The sequence below is a fragment of the Mytilus galloprovincialis genome, chromosome 5 (genome assembly GCF_965363235.1).
Source record: "Mytilus galloprovincialis chromosome 5, xbMytGall1.hap1.1, whole genome shotgun sequence".
Classification (NCBI taxonomy): Eukaryota; Metazoa; Mollusca; class Bivalvia; order Mytilida; family Mytilidae; genus Mytilus; species Mytilus galloprovincialis.
In genome coordinates, this window is record NC_134842.1 from 58,346,203 (window position 1) to 58,369,629 (window position 23,427).

Consider the following 23,427-nt stretch of genomic DNA (forward strand, 5'->3'; position numbering starts at 1 on the left):
ATAGCTCTCTGGAAGAAGGTCAATACCATCAAAATTATTTATTTCATCTGAGTCATTTTCTATGTAATCTGCTTTCATTGCAGTCCTAGAATTAAAATCCCCTATTAAAATAATTTGTCCTTCAATAGAAAATGAACTAATTTCATTTTCAAGATTTTCCAAGTCACTATCATAATGTGCTGATGAAAAAGGGGGAATATAAACAGCACAAAGATATAAATCTTGTTTAAGTCCAAAGAAATACTTGTCAAGCTTTAACCATAATCTATTCTGGGATGACGTAGCATCTTTAAGATAAGAAATCCCCTTGTAAAATTGTTTTTTAATCATGACTATAATGCCTCCACTTTGTCTTTTGGCTTTTTTTGTTTTCTTGCGTACTTTAGAGATAATGTTATAGCCTTCAATTTTAAAATCTTCTGACCCCCCCTTCCAGGTTTCTAACAATATATTTATATCTTTATTTAAAAAATCCAGAAACATTGGGTCTTTCATTTTATCCCCAAGGCCATGTACATTCCATGAGGAAATTGACAATTTTTTATGAATTCTGTTCATTTTTTAATATTTGCTATTGTCAATTGTATAATAAACCTTTTTGTTAGCCTGAAAACCTTCTATTATAATTACACAGTTTGGTTAATGTTTCTATAAACATGATAGATTAAACAATAATCATAGTTCCAAAATACATTAATTTTTTTTTACTATTATCTATGACTGCTAAAAATACAACAGTCTAAGGGAAATAACTCTTTTCATTGTTAAAATGAATATTACAAGTGTTCTGTATAACTAAAAATTAACTGAATCTTACAAGTATTCTGTAAAACTAACTTTAACATAATAAATCACCTCAAAAAATATACATACAGATATTTCTACCTTTCATCATGACACTAATATGTTTTTTCTGAAACACCCATCACTTACATGCATTTACAATGTATTCAAAATAAGCATTTTTTATCTCATTACATGCAAAAGAAAATATTGGTTTTTTTTTTATCATCTTATTGTTGTGATAATACTAGTTGATCCATTTTATTGTTTTGACTAAAATTTTCTTATCAAAACTTGAATATTTACATTCTAAAATGCAAATTCTAAAGTGTACCTACATGTACATTTGATATTACTTATTTTTTTGTGCTTTTTACCTCATATTTCTCATTTCTTGGAGCATATATTCCATCATTTCAAGCATTCTATCTCTGTTTCCATTACCCTCAACTTGATCTTTCCTATAGTTATTAGAATGATTACTTTGTGAAAACATGTTTTGATTTTGACCATAGTAATTATTAAATTGATCTTTTTTCATATAATTACCAGTGTTTGACTGATAATTTTTTTGCATATATTGTACACCTTTCTGACCATAATTTGTTACTTTTCTATAATCAGATGCATGTGTATTCTGATCTCTTCTATCTCCTGATTTTACACCTATTAAAGGATTAATTACCCTTTTCATACAACTAACAAGTATTGCAATACCATAACCTTTAAGATGTATGCCATCTCTAAAATGATCTGGACTAATATAATCATATTTTATGAAATTACCATACTAAAGGTGAACTGTTTTTTTGTTAATTGCTATAAAAATGTCCAAACTAAGCTTTTATATAGTTTTTCTTTCGAAAAGTATTCTATATTCATAAGAATCACACATTATGTGAATAAAAACATTTCATATTCAGTAAAATATTTGTGAAATTGCAATATGTTTGTAGGAAGGGGAGATAATCTTTTTTGGTTTCAAAAAATCTTTATTCAAAAGAATAGTATTTTAGGTTATCTCCACAAGGAAACTTATCAATAGCATATTGTTATTTCACACATATTTTACTGAATATATGATGTATTATTTTAAATGATATATAATTCTTATAAATATAAAATCCTTTTTATTTTTAATTGCTATAAAAATGTCCAAACTAAGCTTTTATATAGTTTTTCTTTTGAAAAGGATTTTATATTTATAAGAATCATATATCATTTAAAATAATACATCATATATTCAGTGAAATAACAATATGCTATTGATAAGTTTCCTTGTGGAGATAACCTAAAATACTATTCTTTTGAATAAAGATTTTTTGAAACCAAAAAAGATTATCTCCCCTTCCTACAAACATATTGCAATTTCACAAATATTTTACTGAATATGAAATGTTTTTATTCACATAATGTGTGATTCTTATGAATATAGAATACTTTTCGAAAGAAAAACTATATAAAAGCTTAGTTTGGACATTTTTATAGCAATTAAAAATAAAACAGTTCACCTTTAGTATGGTAATGGCTATAATATAACTATACAGATTGATAGACTGAATTAAAAATACCATCAATAAAGTGGAGTTAAAGTCTTATAGGATTGTAAGTATGTTTTATTTTATCACCTTGCACTTTCAGTCTTGACTGTGGTTTTCTACAGCAGTTGGTTCAAATTTCTGACCAGTTGAACAATTTGGTTTAATAAAACAAATTGCAATTTGGTCAAAATTTTGAATGAATTGCAATTGGTGGATAGCAACACTTACAGTCAAGTCACTGTAAAGAAAATGTAAGCAACACTGTAAATTTCATGTGTTGGAAGGTTTTTTCTAGTTACTTGGTTTTGTTGTTCTGCCAAAGTCAGCATAAAAGCCTATAAGAAATGTGTCCTGCATTGAACATTAAATTTGAGGCTCACAAAATAAAGAAACCACTTGCATACAGTATTGCATTCTTCCCAATGTTTTATAATTTTTCATTTCAAAGTCCAGATATCAAGTGTTTGGTCCGGACAGGAATATCTTAAACCATAACAACCACATATAAATTACATAAATATAGGCTTAGAAATTACATGTATAAGGTTACTGGGTAAATTTATTTCTAGGATCATCTACAATAGTTAGTGATTTTACATGTGCATACTGCACCAATTGTGAGTGCAATGTAATAATAACTATCATCTTGTTTATTTTTGTCTACAAAATCTTTACATTTTATTGACAGAGATCACCATCTACAATATTATGTTTGTAAGATGATGGTGAGAAAAGATTCTTCTTTGAGGAGCAAATTAACAAATGACGTCAGGAGTGTCTTAAATTTCTGCTTACAATATTATGTTGTTAGATATTTAAATAAAGATAATAATGAAGTAGCCAAGAGTACCATTAAACAACACATAAAGAAAAATATATACAGTTCCTTTGTCTATTTTCAGGAAAAAAATGCAGAAAGTGCCATTGAAGCATTAAAAGAATATGAACCAGAAATAGCTAAAGTAGTTAGAAAAAGTCATAGAGGAATCCAAAGAATACGAGCTAGTAACTTAGTCCCTGGAGATATTGTAGAAGTCTCGGGTAGGTGTTTAGGAAAATCATGTTTACAGAGTTTTAAAATATATAATATACTAACAACAAATTGCCATTATTTTCAATAAAAAAAATTGTCACATGTTTTAGACATTTGATGTATGGCTTCATGTCAACATGCATGAAATACTGTGTTATTTGATTTCGAAATAATTTCTCTTCAACTTCTTAATATAAAGAGAACTATGAAGCAGGTGTCACCATGTATCAATATTGAGCCAAAGTTCACATTTCTACTTATTCATTCTGTAAATCAAGAATATAATGGACACAAAAATAATAAAGTGTTTTTGTTGTCAAATTCTTACAGCACATCCAGAACAAAGTTTGAATATATTTTGGTTTCATTAATCGTAATTTTTAAAACTATCCTGAATAAATATATCTTTTTAATCTAAATCTATGTACATTTAGATAGCCCCAAACTCATAGCAGAAGAAAGGGATCATATATGTATGGAAATGAAAAACAAGAATATGTATTTTTAAAATGCAATGCACAAAAAAAAATATCACAATACACATAATTTATCTATGCTAGTATATACTTGCACTTCAGATTTTCAAAATAACCCTCTCCACATTTCATACTTCATATGGTTGAACAAATAACCTCATACTTATTTACATATATATGATATAGAACCCAGTTCTTTTAGATGAGTTCTATGATTCTAAAATTTGTACAATGCTGCGTCTACAGTAAGTTTTATTCTGTTTTGTATAACGGTAAAAACGAAAAGGCTCATTAGTCTCAATTTGATTATCTTTTTAGAACAGATAGTTTACTATAAAGCTATGACTGTATATTGCAGAAAAGATTATACATAAAATTCAAATAACATTTTAAATTTCTATTTATTTTCATGTTTGAATCAAAGTTATCTTGTTTTTTTCAGTGGGAGATAAAGTACCAGCAGATATCAGAATTAGCACAATTCATTCCACTACTCTTAGAATAGATCAGTCCATTCTCACAGGTAAGATATCAAAATTAGCACAATTCATTCCACTACTCTTAGAACAGATCAGTCCATTCTCACAGCTAAGATATCAGAAGTAGCACATTTCATTCCACCACTCTTAGAATAGATCAGTCCATTCTCATAGTAAGATATCAGAATTAGTACAATTCATTCCACTACTCTTAGAATAGATCAGTCCATTCTCACAGGTAAGATATCAGAATTAGCACAATTCAATCCACTACTCGTAGAATAGATCAGTCCATTCTCACAGGTAAGATATCAGAATTAGCACAATTCATTCCACTACTCTTTGAATAGATCAGTCCATTCTCACAGGTAAGACTCCTCATGAAAAGGTAGAGAAGTCCATATCTATACTGATCCTAATGGTAATGGCGTGGAGGATTATTATAAATCAGGACAAATCAGTTCTTAAATATAAAACAATATTTTTAGAACATTACTACTGCTTAGATACTTCAATACATAGAAACAAGAAAGCATTGTACAAAATTTTATTTCACATAGCACTAAAATTATTACCAAAATTGAGAGTAGGCTTCCTTTCTGGAATTACATCTTTATCTTTTTATTAAACATCCAATTCTTTTTAATCTTTAAAAAGTAAACATTCTAAAGACAAGACGTAAAAAAATTCTATGTTGTCTGATTTCTGACCTAGACTTTAAAATTTGTTATTCTGGTTCTGGTTATATCCCCAATATAGATTTTAATGGAGTCAAGTTTTTACACTTGCATATCCATTTTTTTAATCTCAGTGTACTTTACTACAATCTTTATAATCATTGAAATCTTCTGGATTCTATTGCATCATTACAGACTTATCAATTTGTAGTTAGATCTTTGAAATAAACTTTCTTTTACAAGATTTTAAAGTGTTTTTGATATTTTCTAATGGCAAGCCTTATTAAAATATTACTATCTCAGCTAAAAAATATTTTACCTATTTTTTTGTTGTATGTAATTTAGACAAGTGTTTAAATATAAGTTCTCAAGTCTGATAAATCTTGGTTTTTTACTATTAAAGTATCATGTAAATATTTAATGATGCTATTTTTCTTGCTACTAATAGATTGAGAATTGATTGTGAAGTAACGGGCCAAGTGAGCTTTTCTCATCTGTTGGAGTCTGCCATCAGTAATTCTCGTCCAATAACTTTTACAAAAATCTTCTCCTTTGAAACAACTGGGTCAAATGAAATTCTGTAAATAAAAAAATTGTGTTCTGTATTTTACTTATACTAGACTTAGTTTTCTGCCAGGAAACATTACATTCACTCTGTGGTTAAGATTTTAATAATTTTCTTTAACTATTCTGGATTTCTACCAAACTTGGACAGAGAGCATCTGTGTACTTAGGACACATTCTTGTTACAACATTTATTAGATTTATAAACTATCCTGGATTTTTACCAAACTTGGACAAAAGCTTCTTACAATCAAAATATAGTATTGAGAGGAATATTTTTATTAATTCTTTCCTCAATTTTTTGTTGAGCCTGTGATTAACAGCAAAAGTATGTGAGACACCCTTACGAATTTTTAAAAATATGATCGATAGAAACTTTTAAAAAAATGAACTGCAAATCAGTCAGAATGATGAAATATCAATATAGGTGGTATTGCTCTTCCAGAAATGATATAAGTAAAAGAATATTAGCATAAAAAGAGGATTTGTTTTAAAACATTTAATCCACTGTTCTTTATTCACAGGAGAAAGTGTAAGTGTAATCAAGCACACAGATCCCATACCAGATCCAAGAGCCGTCAATCAAGACAAGAAAAATATTCTCTTTTCTGTAAGTTTAATTGTCCAAATATTTCTGCTTCAAAAAGAAAATTACTTAAAAGTACATAATGTATATATACAACTAAGCATGGACAGGTCAAATATTTTTTATAAGAAAGTTTGAGAAAAATTCAACTGGAAAAATAAAAATGTGACTTTTCCGTCACAGATATTTATGGTTTTCTTTGAAATTAACATTGCAATAAATTGTTTAACTCAATAGACATATCATTCAAGGCATGATTTGATTATATTTCTGTAGAAAAAAATCTGTTTTATTGATGGAGTGTTATGCATTAGTGTTAGCCTTTACTTCAATTAGTCAAATATTCATGATTTTATTTCAATGAAAAATAGATTTGTCTAGACGTTTCGATGACACCTTAATTGTATTTGGTAATGTTTTAATCATTGCAGGGAACAAATATTGCAGCGGGAAAATGCAGAGGAATTGTAATTGGTACCGGACTCAATACAGAAATCGGTAGGTCGTCTAGTGCAATATCAAATGAATGTTAAGAATTGAGCATGGTTACAAGTGATTTTTTTTTTACCAGTCATATCCAAACATAATTACCACACATATTTGTTGAACTATAGTACAAGAACTAATAGTTGACACCAGAAATTATTTGAAAGAGATTTCCAGAAAACATTGGATAAGTTTTGGTTTATTCTTGCAAACTTGAAAGTTGTTATAAAATAGCAGTAAGGACCAATATTTTAAAACCAGACGGATGGATTATTTGATTACATAACTGGATAATTTACATCCTACATGTATGTAAACTCTATAGGAGATCTGTTTATCATATGTTAAAAATTTGCAAAATCATAGCCCTAAATGGACTTTGCAATAAAGTGCACACTTTATTGCTGTAGCATTTAACTTGGAGATTATACAATGGTTAATATGTTTGTAGACTATTTATTTGCTATTGTCAGTAAGAGCTTTATTGGCAAGTAGTTATTGCTTGTGTGATTAAGGGTCCATAATGTAACTACTCGTGTAGTCTGGTAAGACTTCAGTAAGCACTGCCATATTGATAATAGTTTAAAGTAAGAACTTATTACTTGTGTCAGTTGAAAATGAAAGGATAGGATTTATTTTTGGCCTAAATTAATTGATGAGGATTTATGTATCACCTTGATTAATTGATAAATACCATGATTTAAGCTGGTATTTGATTGATTTTTTACTTAAATTTAAGCACTCAAAACTGGCTTTAATTTTACCAATAACTCATGTTTCAAATTAATTCTAAGAGATTAATAAATAGTTACATCATATTTTATACTTTTAAAAGTACCCACAGAAAGAGAAATATTTTCTTTTATGCCCTGATTATGGTTAGATAATATTGAACAATTGATTGTTATTTTTTGTAAAACACATGGCTACAATTATATACCAGGTGGTCTGCTTGCGTCATTGTTACAAAAATGATTGCCATAGGTGCCCTGGGTGTAGTCAAGATGTCTAAATATTACAAGGAGCTTTCTTCCCTGTGTGCATTTGGTTACAAGGCAAATTTATTGAAAGATTGAAGATGTCTTCTGCATGTTTTATTTGATGTTTATGTTAGCTTCCTTTGAAGTAGCTGATAAGTGTAAAGGATAAAGAAGATTAAAACATGCTTGTTCAGAAAGTGCAGATAGCTTTGTAGTCTTTTGGTTGGTAGTTGCAGCAGAATTACTGTCAATGAAACATTCATCCATTTAGTGAAGGCAGGCCATGGGTAGTCCAGAGTACTTGACAAGAATAAGGAGGCCCTATGTCAACTTTGGTTGTTTATCTTATTATACCTACTTTACCTTACTTCAATATATTTATTTGAATAGTCAACATGCAAAAGGACAGGCCTGTTCCAAAGAAAATGTTTAAGGGGGTTGTGGGTCTATTTTTATTCTCATTTGATCAACCATAATTTTAAATGTTCATATATTTAATGTAAGCTATAAAATTTCTTATTGAAAATACAACACCAACTCTTCTTTATTTCCATTGACCTGTTTCAATGTTTCTGGGAATATCGCTTGTAGTTAACTGTCATTTATTTCAATGTATGGAACAATATTTGAAGATTTTACAATCAAATATAAAGTAAATTCATTTCCTCTTTGTGATGAGGTGATTTTTTTTGGTATCAAATGTTCATTTCATTACAACTTGTCATATTGATAATGAAAGACATAATGGCTTCTATCTTAAATGGTTTGTTGGCTTTAATGAAGGCTTAACAAGATTTATTCACAGATTTTTATAGCAAGAAATTAATGACATTTGAATAATTTGCAAAGCAAGTAAGAAAATGCCAATGCTTCTATTACATAACAAAATACCTCTTTATATCTCCTGGAATGTTTAAATGTTTTCAGGATATTTATATACATTGATTCTTATAATGCATAACATATTTAAAAGTCCTATAAGAAATGTTTACTGAAATTCTCCTTAAGCACACTCCTGGTCTGATGTCCAGAAAGCTGGAAAATTGAAGAGTACCAGTGTTCTCCCCAGGCCGTTTTAGCGTCGCGGTACCGCGACGCTATATTTTCTTCCTGTGACGCTATAATAATTTCCGCGACGCTATAATTATTTTCAGGATGTTATTTTTCTCGTTTCTGTATGGCAAAGCCATGTCCTAAATTGTGAACTTTCATCTAATTACCGCTTATGATCATAAAGAAATATATCACCGTTAATTGTAATCCCTTCAAGTCAGACAATAGAGGCAATTTTAAGAGATTACATAGGTGTTAATTGCCCTTTGGGTGATAAGTGGTTGGATACGAATACCCCAAGCTGTCACTTGTGACATGATTAAAGGGAAAATTCACGATTTTTTACTTATTGTTTAAATATGTTCATTATGACATAATATATATATTCACAAAGTTTTATCGCTATATGTGCAGTAATAAAGGAGAAATTCAATAATTAATGAAAAAATATCAACTACTTCCTGTAGGTCGTGACGTTTTCTCCTGATTTTTGCATGCTGGGATTTAAAATACAATCATTAAAAGTCTTGGTTTTTAATCATATTTTAACGTAATCGTAAGCGCGCCGATGACTTATGCTTTATCTAATAACCATCCGATAATAAGAAGATAAAATGCACAGACGTTCAATTGTACTCATTCGTGAGATAAATTATCTATGTTAAACGTATATATTCGAATTATTTTTGTAGACAACACAAAAAGTTATAAATTTATTTTTAATAAATGCATTTTCGGACTGATAAGGTGAACAAATTAAAGTACAATAATCTGTAAAGACAATATGTTGGTGTACTCTTATTGACCTTTTACTATCTCTGCTATGACTAGGTTTATACGATGTGTGCATTCACGGTTCTGTGGCAATACTCGTAGATGGCTTGTTGAAAGGTAAATTGTTATTTGCACTTCGGTATTTAACCACGCCTCTAGGGCACACCTTGCCAGGTGTGACTGTCTATTCGGATCAGTGGGAGCATTTAATACACACATTAAATATACATATTCAAGTTGGTGACAAATAAAAATTGGTCCCCGTGGAATTATTTAATTATATTTGGTGCTATTATTTATTTGAATTCAAATAAGTTAATTTACTAAGAAATACACAATTTTCGGTTAAAGACGGGAAACTTAATTCATATGTCAGAATGAAATGATATACAAGTCTTGTCCTTGATTAATGTCTCATAAAAAAGGGGGACTTAGAAATTAGATATAGCTTTACTAAATCATTTTTATTTGTCTTTATTAGGCGAAAAATGTACGAGAACACTTACATTTAGACTTTTGAAAGCCATGTTAATTAATTAATATCTGAAACTATCTGAAGATAACTCTACCGAAGCGGAATATAATATGTACGAATAAAGAAAAAATACTTTTGTACTTAAGAGGTATAAAAAGTTGACAGGAAATTTAAGGATCTTCATGGAATGGAATCGAAAAATTACGAATAGATATTCTTTTCAAGTGTGAATAACGTCAACCAAATTTATTCATAATCGGGAACGTCCTTAAAATCTGAGACTACTATAATAATCGTCGTCTCCCAACGTATATATATACTTAAATAACTATTTGACCAAAGATGTTTCAAATTAAAAGACAACGAATTTAATGTTATCTTTCCCTATTTTTGAATGTTATTATAAGTCTGTTCAACTTGCAAGAATACCCCTAAAGCGGACAAATATCCGACAAGCAGTTTATTCTTTAAATTGCTGTCATTGAATATCAAGAGAGAAAATAAATCCCAAAATTGATACTCAATAGTTTTCCTAGGAAATATTCACATCCCTTGGGGATTATTAGTGTACGTCCAGTTGCATATATTTTACATGAATGTTGGAACAATTGTGATGATGACGAATTTCGTCCTTTATTCGAGAACAATCTAATTGATATATAAATCTGTGAGTTTACTATGTTCTTAACTGCGATGAACCAAAGCAAGTTATAAATTGACCTGTATTTAAATCAAATTGTTTCTTTTTTTTCTTTTTCTTCTTTTGGTATACAATAGTCTATCGAATTCGTTGATTACATACTGTTGGCATACGTGGACTAGTCTATTTACAAAACTTTTACCACAATTTACACAAAATGTATGTTTCTTTCTTATGTTCAATGTATACATGTATACATATTTTAAATTGCGCTACTGACTATAGTTCCGTAACTTTCTACCCAGGCGTATGTATACACGAATCGTCGACAAGTGCGCACATTTTTTTAAATCAATAATTCTGGTATGTTCCAATCTGTCCTAAACTATTGACAACGAGTATATATTACATTTTCCCAAATTAATCCTAGGAAAAATATGTAAATAGATTTGTATTTCTTCAAATTTTTTTTTTTGTATTTTTTTTTTTTTTTATAAATAATATTCTTTACACCAGAAATGTTATTTATAAACAAGCGTATGAGTTCAGTAATGACTAGTATATTATATCACTTTCGGACACGCAAGACAAAAATGTATATTATACATGCACCTGATAGTTCAAAATGGAAAGTTATAAGTTACGGTCGTGTACACTGATCAATACCTACAGAAGTGAGACGATGCATGAACTTGCAAGCCCGCCGGACAGGAAATCGATTGAATACCTGCACGTGTCACCTTACACCCCTTCCAATACCTTTGGGAGTAATACCTTTAGCCATGCTGGTGATCAGATGAGGGAAGATCCGAATTTATTTAAATAAAGTTTATTACTTTAAAGAATTATGAACGAATTAGATTTTCGAAAACAATTTCCACGGAACACTTATTTATGATTTGAACTTTGACTTTTTAACTAATTACAATATTATCAGTTTAAAAATAACAGACTATATGGTTATTTAAAAAAAATAAGACCATTTTCCGTATCAAGTTAGTCAGTCAGATAAAACAACCGTACGATTGACAAGATATCGACACGCAATTACGACTACATCGTTTACTGTAGTTTTGTTCCTTTGTGGTTTATAGACATATCGGGATTTTTCATCGGAGAAGGTGACAAGATGGCGGAGCGCAGAGAACTGATACTCAAAATTTAAAATCGATGGTGATCTCTTATTTAGCGGAATAAAACTTTTATATCTATAAATTTGAGCATTTTTATACAGAATGGACATAATATCAATTTTTGATTTTTTTGCGAAGTTTCCCTTTAATACCACGTGGTATGCAATCGCTAAGTTCGACAAGAAGAAAATGAAATCAGAAAATCATAAAATAAATCAAAATATATGTTTGCAAAATGAAAATTCATAGAAACAAACATTTTTTCTCTTTTAAAAAAAGATTAAGTCTTATCTTTTTATGACTTTCAAAATATTAGTATTACTTTCTTTCTTCCTGTTACTAGTAGAAAATCGAGAGTGAACATTTTGATTTTGAGCTATATAAGTTTTGAACTTTCTTTAGAAAGTGATCATAATTGGCTTAAGTTTCTGTTTCATCCATTTAATGCATTAAAAACGCCATATTCATTCCCAATCTCTTGTCAATCATTGTTTTATTTTCGTATTTTTCATTGCTTTCGGCGGCCATTTAATATTTTAGTGTAAACTACTGATCGGAATCGGACCAGATATGACAAAAATCCGCATTTTACAATAATAACTACATATCCACAAATGGCACAGTAGACAGAAAACTAAGTATTAACAGACTATTTATAAGATAACTTTGTTAAACATATATATATCATTTTGATATAAAAAAGTTTTTTAATTTAAATTTTATTGCTAAATGATACTTTCTCTTCCCTTTTTTTTATTATAAGAACCAGTGTTTTTTCCTACATGTTTAGTGCAATTGTATCTATACACATATATTTTTATTTGGCCCAAGAGGAAAAAAATAATTCTGGAACTATAAATGAATATAGAAAACATAAACTGAAAATACTGTTATCATGGTTTTATTGTCGAGCCTGCAACTTTTGTTGCAGTAAGCTCGACATAGGGATAGTGATCCGGCGGCGGCGGCGGCTACGGCGGCGGCGTTAGCTAACTTCTTAAAAGCTTTATATTTTAGAAGATGGAAGACCTGGATGCTTCATACTTTGTATATAGATGCCTCATGTTACGAAGTTTCCGTCAGTCACATGTCCAATGTCCTTGACCTTATTTTCATGGTTCAGTGACCACTTGAAAAAAAAGTTCAAATTTATTGTAATGTTGAATTCTCTCTTATTATAAGTAATAGGATAACTATATTTGATATGTGCGTACCTTGCAAGGTCCTCATGTCTGTCAGACAGTTTTCACTTGACCTCGACCTCATTTCATGGATCAGTGAACAAGGTTAAGTTTTGGTGGTCAAGTCCATATCTCAGATACTATAAGCAATAGGGCTAGTATATTCGGTGTATGGAAGGACTGTAAGGTGTACATGTCTAACTGGCAGGTGTCATCTGACCTTGACCTCATTTTCATGGTTCAGTGGTTATAGTTCAATTTTTGTGTTTTGGTCTGTTGTTCTCATACTATATGCAATAGGTCTACTATATTTGTTGTATGGAATGATTGTAAGGTGTACATGTCTAGCGGGCAGATGTCATGTGACCTTGACCTCATTTTCATGGTTCAGTGGTCAAAGTTAAGTTTTTGAGTTTTGGTCTTTTTATCTAATACTATATGCCATAGGTCAACTATATTTGGTGTATGGAAATATTTAATGATCTTTATGTCAGTCGCGCAGGTTTTATTTGACCATGACCTCATTTTCACGGTTCATTGCACAGTGTTAAGTTTTTGTGTTTTGGTCTATTTTTCCAAACTATAAGTAATAGGTCAACTATATATGTTGTATAGAAGCATTGTTAGCTGTACATGTCTGCCTGGCATGGTTCATCTGACCTTGACCTCATTTTCAAGGTTCATTGGTCTTTGTTTAGTTATCTTGGTTAATGTTAAGTTTATGGTTACAGTTGTTATAAAGCTTAGCTTTTTACTTAGGACTATCAACATAATATCAATGATTAGTATAGAAGGCGAGACATTTCAGCGTGTGCACTCTTGTTTTAATTGTATTCTCAGTTATGAATTCAACAATATAGACACAAAGAATAGGGTGGAATAGAATATTTTATTCACCAAATAAGGGCCTATAGCATACAAACAATATAATACATTTTGTAATAAACAATAACGTATATAACATAAAGAAAATTGAGCATTACCACGACGCGAAAAATTGCATTGAAAAAAATACAATTTATTTTTTACGCCAAATGTGATGCTATCCAAAATTTCTGGGGAGAACACTGAGTATAATATTTTTCTATATCATTATTGTTGGGTGCATGAAATGTGAAAAAAGAAAGCATGTGCAAAATATAAATGAATTGTTAGATGTGGACCTGAACCACACTATGACACATATTGTAATGAACCCATGGTTATGTTTATAGGATTGTACAATGACAAACTTGGAGAAAAGAAAAAAAAAAAAAGACTTACTCGTTTCTGAACAAAACAATAACCAAAAACAAATATAACAGACATCATCTTATATAAATAAGCATCATTAACTAATCCCCCCCCCCCTTTTCCAAGATTGAATGGATATGTTTTCAAAAGAAGAAGTAAAAGCAAGTTTATTTTGGCAGATTATGTTGTTTTGTTAAAAAAAGATTCTGTTGTTTTTCTTGAATAATTGAAATGCTTATACATTGTACCTCATCTAACAGATTGTAATCCCTTGAAGGTTTCAAATCTAAATGTATTCTAGAATTATGCTGACTTACACCAGATCACAGGAGATCTCATTAAGATTTCTGATGATGTAAAGACGTGTTGCTTGTGTTGACAGACTTAGTTCAGTCAGGTAACAGATACATCCTTCAGAGAGGTGATAGATTGTTAGGTGAAGAATCCAAGCAAATCTTCTGTAGTAATCATTGCTGTAATTTCTCTATTTTTTATTTTTGAATGGATATGGGGCCTTAGTAGGATATTTGGAAAAACATTTCAAGTCAGCAGATATTACTACAGAATCCACACAATTGATCTTGAACTTATTTCAAATTTTCTTGCTTTTTCATCTCTGTAATTTGTAACTTGCTAAGCCATGTTGATATTAAAGCCCTGCCTAGAAAAATAGCCTCGTGTTTAAAGATGTGTTCGTTTGGTCTTCGAAGTCATATCATTGTCTGGGTAGATGTAAACAGAAAAATAATCATGTCTGGTGCAGATAGATCATTTTTCACATGAACAGATGTCACAGATTTTTGATTGAATTGTTAAGTGAAATTTCAGGGTATTTTCTAACAACACTTAATGATGTTCCTGTTGATTCTTTCATTGCCACAGTGGAGTACCAACTTCTTCTAACCTCAATTTGACTGTAGATTTATCTAGAAACATTGAATTCATATGAATTTATATATCTGATTATTCAATTATCAAAATGAAGGAAAAGAAATGACATGTGCAATTAAGGGTCAGAACAGGGTAGTTTCTAAAAGTTTTGCCCACTTCCACTTTTAAACGGGACCTTCTTAATGTTTTGCCCACTTCCACCGTTGTAGTTATTTTCTAGAAGGTTTGCCCACTCCTAACATTGTACGTATGTTGAAATGATCAAATTCACTTGCCCTGTAGATCAAAACTTGATGTTCTAAAATTTTGTCAGAAATACAATGTGAAAATCAAAAAAAGCTTCTGAAAAAAATTTAATGCATTCTACCAGATTTTCTGTTGTCAGATATTAAATCATCATCAATTAAGTTGCAAAATTGTTTGACCTTGAAAGAAATCAATAGACATATATATGTAGTATGTGTCTTGAAAAGTAATTCATATTGATTGTAGGTAACTATGGAATCTCACAGAATATTTCTTGCTTTATTTTAGCTCTAAGAATGCTAACAAAGCTCAACAGAGTTGTTCATGTGTTTTGATTTTTGTAATCAAATCCTTGCTCTTTGAAGACCTCACTGTCTCATCCTAAGCATTTCTAGTAAATTTTATTATTTATTATTATTTTTAGAAGTTTTTCTGTAGGTGTTTTTATTAATCTTGCATGATTTCTTATTGTGAATATCAGTCTTATAATATAAATCCACATACATCAAAAGAAATCTAAAGAATCAAATTAAGATCAATGATGGATTAGTTAATAAAGTACCTAGTCTTATCTTTACATATACAAATATTTATTAATATTTATGGGGAAGACTATTTTAAGGATTTTTTATCCCAAGTAAAAAGCTTTTCAAAACATGAAATTGCAAATGAACAGATGTAGTGTTTTGCTTAAATATTAATACTTTAGGTCATAGTACGACTTTCAACAATGAGCATAGCCAATACCACATATTTTTTGCAGTAACTGTTCATCTTGTGTATGCCTTTTATTTACTTTTGTACTATTTTAGGTTTGTTATTTTAGTAAAATTAGGGGTAGAATTTATGATTTCAAGCAGAAATTAAAAACACTACCGCATTATTATTGTTAGAGGTTTTAGCAGATTAATGAAAATAACAAATTATCTAGATTTATGTTGGATTGCTGAAGGCTTGAAAAATTTCTGATTAAAAAAAATTGGATTGTAATTGTGGTCCTTGCCAATTTCAAGCTGATATATAAATTCATGAAATAAAAATGATTGCTTTAAATTTATTGATATTAAAGGCTATGATTTGGTTATTTATAAAGACATAAAACGATAAATGATTACAATTTGTGAGAATTCCTATAGAGAAAGTAGATGTTTTATTACATATGGTTATTTGAATTTTCATTAGTTAATTTTAATCTAGGAGACAGTTGCACAGTGTTGGTTGTCTTTTGAGTGGGAAGAGTAGTTTGTACATTTGAAATAAGATTAAATAGCAAACACAGTAGCAATGAGAAACTGTTGAATTTAATTTGTCAAGCTATTACAGCTAAAACTGTTGCTACTACATTATTAGACATAAAGCTTAAAGTAAAATGGAATGTAGAATTGGTTGTTTTATTTAAATAGAATTGAAAAAGTAAATTCAATGATAAGACCAGGACAATTGTGACTTAGAAATAAACTAGACTTTCCATTGTAGAACAAACATGTTCAGCAAATAAGTTCCATAAATTTTATGGCATCAAAATTGTATTTAAGACTTGTCCAAATGCTTTGGAGACAATTATTGAAGGGACAATTGTCTTCATAACTCTACAGAGACATGTCAGACTTGATTTTACACATAAGAAGTCTGAACCTAACATGAATATTTTTTCATTATTTATAAGATTAGGAAACAAATTATGTTTGCAAATCATTCAGGCATTTAATAGCAAGATATTTTCAGGGATTCAAACACATTTGAATCATTGTCATAAAAGGCTGACTACATTCATGTATCTGGGATGACATGAAATATTATCCCAGGGTAGCCTAGATATTTATCTGTCTTGCACTCTTGTCATTTAATTCTTTTTGACACCCAATCAACTCAAATTAAAATGTAGGAAAAAGCATGAGTGTTATTTGCACTTATCTGTTATGAGTTTGACAACCAGGTTTATATTTTATATTTTTTTAAATAAGGGAGGACATTTTATATCGAGTTGCAAATAGGTTTATATGATATACATCCTATTTGTATTTTAAGAGACATTTGTTGAGAAGATTCAAGTATTTGCAGAAATAGAAAACAATATGGGTTATTGAGACAGCAATAAGAAAGTAGTATATAAAAATCTTGATAGCAAGGTTCTTCAGTGCCAAACAAGTGTCCATATCCAGTTGTCAAAACTTTACTTTACATTGTCCCCTCCCCCTTGAATCTAGAGCAAGCTTTGACTGAAATCAAGGCTTTTAACCTATAAAAACATGGAAACAAACTTGGAGTGCTCTATCTCAGGCATTCTTGTATACTAATAATTGGCAGGCATACTTCTATAGAATGCAGAAGCACATGTCATTGTGCAATGTCCAGGTACATTCATCTTCTTCTTCAGATAGTACCATTCTGCTAACCCAGAATAATGGTGGCAATAAAATCTAAACATAAAAACAAGAGTAGTTAACAAAAAACCATTTATGTTTTGAGTTGAACATCAAGGTGATTTCAGCTTCAGTGGAGAGATGGTAAAATTAGATACTGTTAATGATTTGCAATTAGTAAAAGGTGGAATAGTACTCAACAGAACTGTTGAAAGTGTAAAACACATCACTGTAGAGACATTGACTACCTGGAACCAGTAGTGATGAAATTGGCAAGTGTTTTGGTTTAATGAAGGAAGAGCTAAAGTATAACATGTTACTGAAAGAGAGCAATATCTATCTAATTTGATGAAGATTTAATTAAAATAATCTTGTAATCTTCTCTCTGCAGGGAGGAAATATGTGTGTTTTCTAATGTTTATGGCACAATCTGTTACAAAAATAACAAGGTGAAAATTTGGGTACGTCTGAAGTTTGTTGTTGTTATAATGGGGTACTGATAGAATTAATAATATATTAGATAATTGTAACAATTGCATGGAAAAAATGAAATGTCAAAAGTTATTCCTGATTTTTCTGTTTAACGAAGATTCTTCTCTTTACCACATATATTTGTTTTCAAACAGATAAACTCTCAACTGGGAACTTTGTCTTTTTAATTGATTTACTCTTTGAGTGAGAAACTGTTAGCAGGCATGGGCTAAACATTTTGGATAGGTGGACATGTTACTTCAATTTGAATGATAAGGAGGATTTTATATATCCAATTTTTTGGTTTGTTTGATGAAAAAATTCAGTGCTCTCAATTTTGCTTTAAACAGGTGTTCTTTCCTGAATATATATATATATCTGACATCTTTGATGTATATCTGGTCAATGGTCAATAAAATGATTCATGGTCTACAGTAGATTTGTAAAGGCTATTATTTATATATTTCTAAAAGACCAATTGTAAATCATTTCGGAGGGTCATAGATAGCACACTGAACTTCAGTATTAAATTCAGTTAGATCTGGAAACTGCAATGTATAAGTAATTAAATTTTGTCAAATATTTGACCCTCATTTCATGCATTTATATTTAAAAACAAGTAAAATCTGAATCTCTATTAAAAGTAACCAGCATTGTTACTTGGATACAAACTATTGATAAATGTAATAATAAAAAATAGTCTGTATAAAATATGAACAGATATATCTTGTAAAAAAAGTCTTGGTGTGTAATAGGAGTGGGAGGGATAATGAATGTCACAGATGTCTATATCTATGTGTATACACATACATGTACATCTAAATGACACATTGATATAGACAGTTTCAGTGATATATGCCAGTACAGTCTTGGTTTTGTTCTTGTGTTGTACTGTTACACCACTGTCCCAGATTAGGTGAGGGTTGGCACCTTCTAACAAGTTTAACCCCTCCATATTTTGTAAGTGCCTGTCCCATGTCAGGAGCAGCTTACTTGGTGTTTGTTAGTTGTTGCTATGTAGCATATTTGTTTTTATTCATTATTTTGTACATTAATTAGGCTGATAGTTTTCCCATTTAAATTGTTTGACATTTGTCATTTTGGGGGCTTTTGTAGCTGACTTTGCATTATGGACTTTTCTCATTAGTGAAGGCCATACGGTGTCCTATTATTGTTTATTTCTGTGTCATTTGGGTTGGTCTCTTGTGTGAGATTAGTCACATTATGTTCATGTTAGGTCTTTTTTCTTGAAAATGAAGCATTCCAAGAGAGCCTGGAAATATGTTATCATATTTTTAAATGTTAGTTCAAAATACTTGTGTAATGTTATTTTGTGTTGCTCATTGGCATTTCATAGAGAAGACCTGATTTATTAAAACTATGATTGGCCAAAGGTTTAAAGTGGATTCATAAGACATAATAAATAAATAAATCAAAGTTCAAGATCACATGACTTGTCTAAAAAGAAATGTTTACATGATAGCAGGTTATATTGAGTAGTTTGTTAATAACAGCATCCTCTAATAGATTTTTGATTTATCAGAATTTAAATGTCAGCACACTGATCTTCCTTATCACATATTTGTCAGTGAGATTTGTAGGCAGACATCTGGGCAACATGTGGTCAATATAATCTGTAGTAATTGAACCTTTTATATTTCATGCTTAAAACCTGCAATTTCATCAAGCAGTAAACATCTGAGTTGACAGCATACATTTTTGGGCAAGAGACCACTCAAGTAGAGACTCATTTCACACAAATGATATCGGATATGTTCTTTATGTCTTAATTACAATCCCATTCCCTTTCCACGAATGCATATATGTGACCTACCAAATTAGACCAGGTTTGTAATAACATGAGCAACATGACAGGTGCCACATGTAGAGAAGGATCTGCTGAGATTACCCCCAGTTTTTGGTGAGGTTCATGTTGCTGTCTTAAGTTTTCTATGTTGTGTCTTCTGGACTTTTATCTGTTTGTCTGTCTTTCTTTTTCAGCCATGGCATTGTACGTTTATTTTCAATCTATGAGTTTGGAAGTCCCTCTGATATCTTTTGCCCCTCTTTTTGAATATTTATGCCCCACCTACGATAGTAGAGGGGCATTATGTTTTCTGGTCTGTGGCTCCGTTCGTCCGTCCGTCTGTTCGTCCGTCCGTCTGTGCTTCCGTTCGTTCGTCCATCTGTGCGTCCGTTTAGGTTAAAGTTTTTGGTCAAGGTAGTTTTCGATGAAGCTGAAGTCCAATCAACTTGAAACTTAGTACACTTGTTGCTTATGATATGATCTTTCTAATTTTAAAGCCAAATTAGACTTTTGACCCCATTTCACGGTCCACTGAACATAGAAACTGAAAGTGGGAGTTTCAGGTTAAAGTTTTTGGTCAAGGTAGTTTTTGATGAAGCTGAAGTCAAATCAACTTGACACTTAGTACACTTGTTGCTTATGATATGATCTTTCTAATTTTAAAGCCAAATTAGACTTTTGACCCCGATTTCACCGTCCACTGAACATAGAAAATGAAAGTGGGAGTTTCAGGTTAAAGTTTTTGGTCAAGGTAGTTTTTGATGAAGCTGAAGTCCAATCAACTTGACACTTAGTACACTTGTTGCTTATGATATGATCTTTCTAATTTTAAGCCAAATTAGACTTTTGACCCCGATTTCACCGTCCACTGAACATAGAAAATGAAAGTGGGAGTTTCAGGTTAAAGTTTTTGGTCAAGGTAGTTTTTGATGAAGCTGAAGTCCAATCAACTTGAAACTTAGTAAACTTGTTGCTTATGATATGATCTTTTTAATTTTAAAGCCAAATTAGACTTTTGACCCCAATTTCACAGTCCACTAAACAGAAAATGAAAGTGGGAGTTTCAGGTTAAAGTTTTTGGTCAAGGTAGTTTTTGATAAAATTGAAGTCGAATCAACTTGAAACTTAGTACATATGTTCCCTATAGTAAAATCTTTCTAATTTTAATGCCAAATTAGATTATTACCCAATTTCACGGTCCATGAAACATGGTAAAGGATAGTGCAAGTGGGGCATCCGTGTACTTTGGACACATTCTTGTTTTATCATTATTTTTCTGTTGGAAAAAATATTCCATTGCTAAATTTCTCTTACATCAAGATTTAAGAAATCAGTATATACTTAATCTAAGTACGAATATACCTTTGATCAGAGCTACCTTTCTTTAATGTGAAAAGACTGTTAATAACACTGCCTTAGGAAAAAAGAGTTTAAAAGAACTTTCGAAAGAAAGGAATTTGGCAAGGGGAACATGTACAAATTGCTGATTCAGGAAAACATTCAAACTTCAGTGACCTGATGCAACCTTTGATGGAAGCAGGGTTAAAACATATTTTTGTCAGAAAGGCCACTTTTCATTGGGAAATCAAGATAAATCTATCAATCTAAAAATAGCATTATGCTACATAACTTTGATGTTTAGTTAACTTTGAGTATAAATGAAAGTGTGCAATGAGCTATTAACTGATAAATTGTTTCAGATGTCATTTTTCAGACATTGTTGCATTGTTATCATGCCAGAAACTCAAAGATAGACTCTCTGAACCTGCTATGCATATCAATATGTACTAACTGCATGTTCAGTTCTTTACAAGGTCGCTGTTATAATGAAGAAACCTTGCAATATTACAATAAGCTTCAGTCAGTCATGGGTATTAGAGTTTAAATTGCATATCATTTGTAGGTGAAACAAATATTCAGATTATTCTATAGAGGGTACAAAATATGAAAAAGAGAACCTTCAGATGGGTAAATTTTGGCTTGAAAGATAAGTGATTGCGATTGAAAGCTGTTTAAATTTGAAAGAGAAATTTAAACAGTAACTTTTCTAAATGCAATGTTAATGAATAACCCTGTTTATTAGGTAAAGCAACCCGTAGATCTTTTATGTATTTTTTTCATAGAACAGGTTAAAATCACATTTGGCAAACCAAATTTATTACATATCTTACTTTAAATCAAATGCATTATTGTGATGATGATATATTTTGAAAAATAGTTCTTGATTATGCAGCTGTAATCAACTTACATATACATTATCATGATGAAGTATTCATATCACATTATGTGTTTATAAGTGCCAAGATCATTTACTCTGATTAGATATTTTTAATCACTTGGCTCAGCAAAGATGATTTTTCTTTTCTTTGTACCTGTTTCAACAAGAATAGTCGATAAAGTTTTAGATGCATTTTATCAATATTAAAGATTTTATAGATGTATTATGAAAACTAGTGAAATTGAAATTTCAATGTTTTGAAAAGGGTCATTATATAAATTGAAACAAAATGTCATTTAGGGGTGTGAGAGAATCAATAGATGAAAATAATAATTCTATCTACTATTGTAAATGTAACATTGGTGGTTTGGATGGCATTTGAATAAACTCATTCATTATGAGAATTGTTAAAATATCCAACTGAAAGGCTATCATTTATGAATTATGTCCTTTTATCTTGCTAAGATTTCAATAAGAAAAACATGACTAAGATTCATTATTTCTTTAAAGTAATTGTCTTCCAACGAACCATTTCAAAAAATTATGACTTGTGTACATGTGTAACCGTAAGTTTTTCATAAATTTGCAGTCCTTGATTTATTTAATATTTCACAGAGGATGTTAAAACATCCAGCATGTAGATGTCTGTACAGTGCAGCTCACATAAATCTCTTTTATTCTGATAATAAATAAATTTGTGTATAAACTTGCAAGTGTAAACTCTCTATGACCCAAACAGAAATGATGCTGTTGCTGTCTGATTTATCAGTCAAATTATTATCTTAATGTTTAATGTAATATATATATTTAAATTTAGGAAAGAAGATTAGTCAGACTTTTTATATTTTTCAAGAATCAGGACTTGTTTTATTAGTAGATTTAGTTACACATATATATCAAAATTTGTTTCATCAAAGAAACCAAATAATCTTGTTAACCTATTTTTTACCTTAACCCCTGTATATTTTGGACTGACAATCTTGGTTATAATGGGGATTAAAAACACTGTGAATCACTTCAATGATTTACAAAGTATTATTCTTGGTTTAGCAGGTTGCTGAGAGTGTTTGTATCAGCAGTTATGACCATACAACCTTGTGACTGACAGGTGTTACTGTCAGTTAATTACCAATTATCTGGACATCTTATCTATAAGCCTAATATCTTTTTTCTATAATAATATTTTATGATCCAAATTATTACTTTCAGAATGTTAGGAATTATTGCATGGTCTTCATAAATAGTGAGTAGGAAATGACCTTCCTTTGACCTCAGTGCATGTTTATGCATTTCCTGTCATGCTAATTGCAACAATGCTCTATTCCATATTTCCAGAG

The 23,427-nt window shown here is 30.4% G+C and overlaps 1 protein-coding gene across 4 annotated transcripts in view; it reads left to right on the top strand.

The window, feature by feature from the left end:
• LOC143076130 (calcium-transporting ATPase sarcoplasmic/endoplasmic reticulum type-like) overlaps window positions 1-23,427 on the top strand; it is a 78,718-nt gene that overhangs the window by 19,373 nt on the left and 35,918 nt on the right. For all 4 annotated transcript variants that reach the window (XM_076251788.1, XM_076251787.1, XM_076251785.1 and 1 more), the window contains exons 5-8: window positions 3,227-3,365; window positions 4,276-4,356; window positions 6,078-6,163; window positions 6,571-6,637. In XM_076251788.1, coding sequence (XP_076107903.1) covers window positions 3,227-3,365; window positions 4,276-4,356; window positions 6,078-6,163; window positions 6,571-6,637 — 373 coding nt within the window. The remainder of the gene's footprint in view (window positions 1-3,226; window positions 3,366-4,275; window positions 4,357-6,077; window positions 6,164-6,570; window positions 6,638-23,427) is intronic.